We start from the raw sequence: 8,414 nt of genomic DNA, 5'->3' as shown, positions 1-8,414 counted from the left end.
ATGCTACAGTTGTACGACTCATGCAGACTTCTGCCTTAGGACTGTCTAGTGTCATACTATTAAAAGTAGTATATATAATTCAGTTAATTAGCTTTTCTCCTCAACATGTCAAACGTACTGATAACGAAACGAGCTTATTCCTAATGCACTAATTTATTCACAAGAGGCCTTTAAGAAAGCAACCATCTAATGCTTCAGAAGTATATAGTTCAACAAAATTTGTCGAATGATTGCTTTCTGGGAGCAGCATGTACACCTTCCTCTTTTCCTTTTCTCATATTTGTACGAGAAATTACAAGGGAACTTTAAAACCCCATATAATCCCAATCTCATAATGCTAAGAAAGGCTACAAAGTACAACATTATGATTGAGTCTTTTCAAAGGATAATTAAGTACATTTGCAGCCATCAAAAAAGAAGTCATTGTCTAGATGCTACATGAATTTATTATTTGATTGCCTTTATTTTGAGATAAAAGAGGTATGAATTATGTTACAATAATGTATAGCATTGATACTATATGTTGGTTCAAAAATTTCATGGCAGCAAGGGATGAGTCATGGCTAAGGCGGATTTTAGCTATCAACAGATAACGCAAGCAATTGTATGCATTGTCTTCGCCTCCAATAAAGCAAGTATGTGTATGTCAATACGTCAACCATGTCTCAGTCTTGACCTGATTACGCCTCTATTCTAAATATTTGGTGAGGGTAACACGGTCCAACATTCCTAAATTTTTGGGTTCATTTATATTCACTTTTTGAGTAACCATTGAAGTTATATTTGTATTGCATAAAATTTTGCAAAGTGTACCCGCTCGGATTTGAAGTAGTTCAATCTCTTCAATACAACTTCTGAAATCAAATATGAAGTTCTTCTATCTTTCAAGTGGAACTTTAGAAATTCGAACCATAAGTAGTTCAATCTCTTCAATGCAATTCAGAAATTCGAATCTGTCACGACCCCAAATTTCCCTCTGTAGGTTGTCGTGATGGCACCTAGTCTCTACGACTAAGTAAGCCTAACAATTTGAGGAAAAACTGAATAACAATATGAACTCAAATCTCAACGCATGATATATAAATTGAAACTGCAATTTAAATAATTATAACTCCCAAAACCCGGTAGAAATAAGTCACAAGTTTCTAAGAGAAAATACTAAGTGTCTCTATATATCAAGTTTAAAGAGAATAAGGGAAAACAACATAATAAGGATGGAGAGGGACTCCGAGATCTGCAGACGCTGGCAGATATACCTTGAAATCTCCACGTGTGATCCAACACACTAGTATCTGGTCTGGTGGGAAGAACCTAGATCTGCACAAAACGATGCACAGAAGTGTAGTATGAGTACACCACAACGGTACCCAGTAAGTGCCAAGCCTAACCTCGGTAGAGTAGCGACGAGGTCAGGTCAGGGCCCTACTGGTTTAAAAGATAAGCAAGGTAGAGGATATAATAATATTTTAAAATGACTGAGAATTGAAACAATGAGAAGTTTCAGAAAATATCAGCACAGTAAATAGAGGTAAACAACAGGGGCACTCCCGAGGTATCGCCTCGTAACCCAAAAGTAAATGCTCGACAGGGGAATCTTCTGAGGTACCGCCTCGTAGTCCCAAAGAAAATATGCAAGACAGGGGATCTCCTGAGGTACTGCCTCGTAGTCCCAAAGAAAATATGCAAGACAGGGGAATCTCCCGAGGTACCGCCTCGTAGTCCCAAAGTAAATATGCAAGACAAGGGGATCTCCCGAGGTATAGCCTCGTAGTCCCAAAGTAAATATGCAAGCAGGGGGATCTCCTGAGGTATCTCCTCGTAGTCCCAAAGTAAATATGGAACTCATAAATTATGGAACCACAAATTTATGGCAAGGAATCCTACAGTTAAAAATTGAATACAATAATCAAGAAAATAGGTAATTCAACTAAGCATGTTGCACGAATTTCAAGTAAGGTTAAGACACGTAGACATGTGATATTAGGCTAAACATGACAGCTACACATGCTAAGGCAACTCGGTTAAGGAATTTAAAAAAAAATCTACTCATCAAGAACAGGAATTTCAACAATCAACCCGTGTAAGCACTCGACACCTCGCATACACGGCGCTCACATATCATAAGTTATTACAACAGTAACAAATCTTAAGGGGTTCCCCCACACAAGGTTAGATAAATCTCTTACCTCAAATCTCGCTGAATTAATCGATAAGGATGCCTTTCCCTCGATTTTTCGACTCCGTATGGCCCAAATCTAGCCAAAAGAAATTACATAACATGAATACAACTACAAGAAACTAATTTGAATCATAAATCTATGACTTTAGCAAAGAATCGAAAAATCATCCCAAAAGGTCGACTCGGGCCCACGTCTCATAATCAGGTAAAAGCCACAAAATACGAATACCCATTTGATATCGAGTTTACCCATACCAAAATTACCAAAATTCGATACCAAGTCGCCACCAAAATCTAGGTTGGAAAATCAATGGGGAAACAAGGTTATTGATCAAAAATAAGTACAAGAGACTTACCTCAAGAAATCCCTCGAAAATGCTCTCAAGAATCGCCAAAACCCGAGCTCAAAATGTTTTAAAATGAGGCAAAAATTGCGAACCCTTGTATTTAAGTGTTCTGTCCAGCACTTTCACTTCTGCGGACACTTAGCCGCATCTGCGGCGTCACAGAAGCGACAACATACCCGCATTTGCGGTTCACCCGCTCCTGCAGTCAACGCTTCTGCATCTGCAGAACTTCCGCTTCTGCGGTCCTAAATCCGCTTATGCGGGTGTATATCTGCGCAAACACGTCCGCTTATGCGGACAGGCCTCCCAAGCACTCGTCCGCTTCTGTGATCACTCTTCCGCAGAAGCAACTCCGCTTCTGCGGCCTTCACGTCGCATCTGCAACCACTGGACACTTCCCCCAGCCCTGCATATGTGCCCACTTTCTCGCTTCTGCGGGCTCGCACCTATGGTCAATCTTGCGCAGGTGCGATTACACCAGAGCAGGTACCCTAAACCATTCTTACAAGTCCAAATTTGATCCGTTAACCATCCGGAATCCACTCGAGGCCCCCGATACCTCAACCAAACTTACCAACAAGTCCTAAAACATTATACGGACTTAGTCGAGCCTTTAGATCACATCAAACAACGCTAAAAACATGAATTGTGCATCGATTCAAGCCTAATGAACTCTAAAACTTCAGACTTCTACATCCGGCGCTGAAACCTATCAAATCAAGTTCGATTGACCTCAAATTTTGCGCACAAGTCATAATTGATATTACGAACCTACTCCAACTTCCGGAATCAGAATCCGACCCTGATATTAAAAATTCCACTCCCGGTCAAACTTCCCAAAAATTATCCCATTTTCCAACTTTCGTCAATTGACGCTAAAATGACCTACGAACCTCCGATTCAACATCCGAATACGCTCATAAGACCAAAATCACCCTACAGAACTATTGAAACCGTCAGAACTCTATTCCGTAGTCATCTTCACACAATTTAAACTACGATCGATTCCTACAACTTAAACTTCTATTTTAGGGACTATGTGTCCTATTTCACTCTCAAACCAAAAACAACCCTCCCGGCAAGTTACGAAACCCAAAAATGAAATAGAGGGAGCAATAATTAGGGGTTCGGGGCTAATACTCTCAAAACGACTAGCCGGGTCGTTACATCCCCCCTCTTAAAACAAACGTTCGTCCTCGAGCGAGTATAGAGACATACCTGGAGCGGTGAAACAATGAGGATAATGGTTGCGCATATCATGCTCGGTCCCAAGTCTCCTCCTCGATCGGATGACCCCTCCACTGTACCTTCACTAACGCGATGTTCTTTGACCTCAACCTTCGGACCTGCCTGTCCAAAATGTCCACCGGCATCTCAACATAAGATAGATCCTTGTCCAACTGGACTAAGCTGAAGTCTAACACATAAGACGGATCGTCGTGATACTTCTGAAGCATAGAAATATGGAATACTGGAAGAATTGTATAGAACGTCACGAACCTTCCAATCCTCATAACTCTTCTGTCTAGACTGGGCTGCACGAAGTCGATTCTGAATCAATTTAACTTTCTCCAAGGCATCCTGAACCATCTGCACCCAATAGCCTAGCCTCCCCTGGCTCGAACCAACCCACTGGAGACCGGCACCATCTACCATACAAAGACTCATACGGCGCCATCTGAATGCTCGATTGATAACTGTTGTTGTAGGCAAACTCCACAAGTGTAGTAACTGATCCCAAGCACCCCTAAAATCAATCACACACGTACAAAACATATCCTCCAATATCTGAATAGTGCGCTCGGACATTCCGTCTGTCTGAGGGTGAAATGTTGTACTCAACTCCACACGAGTACCCAACTCACGTTGTACGACTCTCCAAAACCGTGATGTAAACTGCATACCCCGGTCAGAGATGATAGATACTGGTATGCCATGAAGCTTAACAATCTCGCGGATGTAAACCTGAGCCAGCTGCTCCGAAGAATAAGTAGTAACCATAGGAATGAAATGAGCTGACTTGGCCAATCTATCCATAATCACCCAAACTGCATCGAACTTCCTCTGAGTCTGTGGGAGCCCAACAACGAAATCCATAGTGATCCGCTCCCATTTCCACTCTGGAATCTCTAACTTCTGAAGCAATCCATCCGGTAGTCGATGCTCATACTTCACCTGCTGATAATTTAGGCAACGAGCTACATATTCCACTATGTTCTTCTTCATCTGCCTCCACAAATAGTGCTGCTTAAAATCCTAATACATCTTTGCGGCACCTAGATGAATGGAGTACCGCGAGCTGTGAGCCTCCTGGAGAATCAACTCACACAAACCATCTACGTTAGGCACACATAGCCTGCCCTGCATCCGTAATACACCGTCATCCCCAATAGTGACTTTCTTGGCATCGCCGTGCTGACGCGTGTCCTTAAGAACAAGCAGATGGGGGTCATCGTACTGACGCTCCCTAATACGATCATAAAGAGAAGACTGAGAAACCACACAAGCCAAAACTCGGCTCAGCTTAGAAATATCCAATCTAACAAACTAGCTGGCCAAGGCCTGAACATCCAAGGCTAAAAGCATCTCTGCTACTGGTAGATATGCTAAACTTCCCAAACTCTTCGCCTTGCGACTCAAGGCATCGGCCACCACATTGGCCTTCCCGGGATGATAGAGAATACTGATGTCATAATCCTTAAGCAACTCCAACCATCTTTGATGTCACAAGTTAAGATCCTTCTATTTAAACAGATGTTGTAAACTCCGATGGTCGGTGAAAACCTCACAAATAGTGCTGCCAAATCTTCAAGGCATGAACAATAACTGCTAACTCAAGGTCATGGATAGGATAGTTCTTCTCATGCACCATCAACTGTCTAGACACGTAGGCAATCACCCTACCATCCTGCATCAATACCGAGCTGAGACCAATGCGTGACGCATCATAATACATCGTATAGGACCCCGATCTAGTAGGCAACACTAACACTGGGGATGTAGTCAAAGCAGTCTTGAGCTTTTGAAAGCTCTCCTCACAATCCTCGGTCCACCTAAATAGAGCACTCTTCTGGGTCAATCTGGTCATAGGTGCTACAATAGACGAAAACCCCTTTAAAAATCAACGGTAATACCCCGCCAAGCCAAGAAAACTTCGGATCTCCATAGCTGAGGATGGTCTAGGCCAACTCTGCACTGCTTCAATCTTCTTTGGGTATACCTTGATCCCCTCACTCGATACTACATAACCCAAAAATACCACTGAATCTAGCCAGAATTCACTTCAAAAATTTTGCATATAACTTCTTCTCTCTCAAGGTCTGAAGCACAGTCCTCAGGTGCTGCTCATGATCCTCCCGACTCCAGGAGTACACCAAAATATCGTCAATAAACACAATGACGAAGGAGTCAAGATAGGGTTGAAATACACTGTTCATCAACTGCATGAATATTGTTGGGGCGTTGGTCAGCCCAAAAGACATCACAAGGAAATCGTAATGACTATACCGAGTCTTGAAAGCAGTCTTCGGGATATCTAGATCCCGAATCTTCAACTGATGATAGCCTGAACGCAAGTCGATCTTAGAGAACACTCTGGCACCCTGAAGTTGATCAAATAGGTCATCAATATGTGGCAATGGATACATGTTCTTCACTGTAACCTTGTTCAACTGGCGATAATCGATACTCATTTGCATAGAACCATCCTTCTTCTTTACAAACAAGACAGGAGCACCCCAATGCGACGCACTGGGCTGAATGAAGTCCTTATTGAGCAACTCTTGCAATTGTTCCTTTAATTCTTTTAACTCTGCTGGGGCCATACGATAAGGTAGAATAGAAAGGGGTTGAGTGCCCGGTAACAAATCAATGCTAAAGTCAATATCTCTGTCGGGCGGCATGCCTGGAAAATCTATCGGGAATACATTTGAATAGTCCCTCACTACCGGAACAGACTCGACGGTCGGAGTATCAACACTAGCATCCCTCACATAGGCCAGATACGCATCACACCCATTCTCAACCATTCGTTGAGCTTTAAGAAATGAGACAACCCAGCTAGGAACGTGATCTAAGGTACCTCTCCACCTAGCCGCGGTAGACCTGGCATAGCCAACGTCACCATCTTGGAATGATAATCAAGGATAGCATGATAGGGCGACAACCAGTCCATGCCCAAAATAATTTCGAAATCCACCATACTGAGTAATAATAAATCGGCTCTGGTCTCAAAATCGCTAAGAACAATCAAACACAGCCGATACACATGGTCAACAACAATAGAATCACCCACGGGTGTAGATACATAAATAGGTGAACTTAGAGAATCACGGGGTACACCCAAATACGGGGCAAAATAAGATGACACATAGGAATAAGTGGAGCCTAGATCAAATAAAACTGATGTATCTCTATGAAAGACTGAACAATACCTGTGATAACAGAATTTGATGCAATCGCCTCCATCCTAGCAGGAAGGGCATAATATATGGTCTGGCCTCCCCCTCTAGGGCGACCTCTACCTGTCCGACCTCTACCTCTAGTTGGTTGTGCAGGTGGGCTGGTAGTTGGTAGTGGAGCACGCGGTGCCTGAGAAATCTGTAGAGGCATACCCCTTTTAAATCTAGGGCAATCCCTTACCACATGACGAGTATCACCACACTCAAAACAAGCTCTCGGAGGATGTGGCTGTTGCAACTGGCTCGGGCCTGATCGATTGGACTGACCACTGAAAGCACCCCGTACTGGAGGCATACTAGACACTGGCGGTGCATAATAAGGATCATGGGGCCTAGTAGTGGCCGGAGCACCGCTGGTGGCTAGAAGTACTGAATGGACAAGGAGACCCATATAACCCCTGCCCTGACGAGCTGCCGCTGGGGCAAGAGTACCACTGTAAGTGCCAGACTCTTCAGACCTCTTGCCCTCTCTCTCCTCTTTATCCCGATTTAGCATACCCTCCAACCTCCTAGTAATCCCTACTACCTGCTGGTACGCAATATCCATCTCCAACTCTCGGGCCATGCTCAATCTGATGCTGGGGTTGAGCCCCTCAATAAACCGACGAACTCGCTCTCGGACAGTAGCAACAAAGGCTGGTGCATGCCTGGCCAAATCACCGAATCTAACTGCATACTCTGACACGGTCATAGCACCCTGGCACAACTACTTAAACTCTGGGCGCCAAGCATCTATGAGACTCTGGGGAACATACTCCCTCAAGAACATATTTGAGAACTGAGTCCAAGTGAGTGAAGCTGCCTCAGCCGTACTATCCAACTCGTATGCGCGCCACCTCTGATAGGCCGCTCCTCTAAGCTTGAACATAGTGAAAGAAACCCCACTAGTCTCTGCGACACCCATAGTACGGAGGATATGGTGGCACTCCTCAAGAAAACCTGGGCATCCTCTGATGCCAAGCCACTGAAAGTAGGAGGGTGGTACATTTTGTACCTCTCGAGTCTGAGCTGCTCCACCTCAGAAACTGTTGCCCTAACCTCGGGCTGTACTGGAGCTACCGGCTGCATCGGTATGATCTCTAGAACCTGGTAAACCTGAACCCGCTGCTCTGGGGTACCGGCGACGGGAGTCTGTGCTCCTCCCCCGGCCTGAGATGTGGTAGGAGCAAGTGGTATCAATCCCGCATGAGCCAAGGTACTGAACATGCTCGGAAACTAGGCTAGAGTCTCCTGGAAGGCTGGAGCAGTAACAGGCGTCTCAGGTGCCTGCCCTCCAACTGGAGCTACTGGTGGCTCCTCTGTAGTAGCTCGTGCGGGTGCTCTGGTTGCACCACGTAGACGTCCCTGGCCTCTACCCCGGCCCCAGCCTCCCGCGGCTCTAGCAGGGGGCACGGGCGTCTGGTCATATGATCCAGCTGTACGTGTCCT

At 44.7% G+C, this 8,414-nt stretch overlaps 1 protein-coding gene across 1 annotated transcript; it reads right to left on the bottom strand.

Annotated features, from left to right (window-relative positions):
* Positions 1 to 6,912: 6,912 nt before the first annotated feature.
* Positions 6,913 to 7,677, bottom strand: LOC138905631 (uncharacterized). The gene has a single exon (XM_070194151.1). It carries the CDS (start codon positions 7,675 to 7,677, stop codon positions 6,913 to 6,915), a length of 765 nt encoding a protein of 254 aa, XP_070050252.1.
* Between the last annotated feature and the right edge of the window lie 737 nt (positions 7,678 to 8,414).

Source organism: Nicotiana tomentosiformis, chromosome 2 (assembly GCF_000390325.3).
Source record: "Nicotiana tomentosiformis chromosome 2, ASM39032v3, whole genome shotgun sequence".
In the NCBI taxonomy this organism is placed as follows: Eukaryota; Viridiplantae; Streptophyta; class Magnoliopsida; order Solanales; family Solanaceae; genus Nicotiana; species Nicotiana tomentosiformis.
This window is presented reverse-complemented; position numbering and strand designations above follow the sequence as displayed.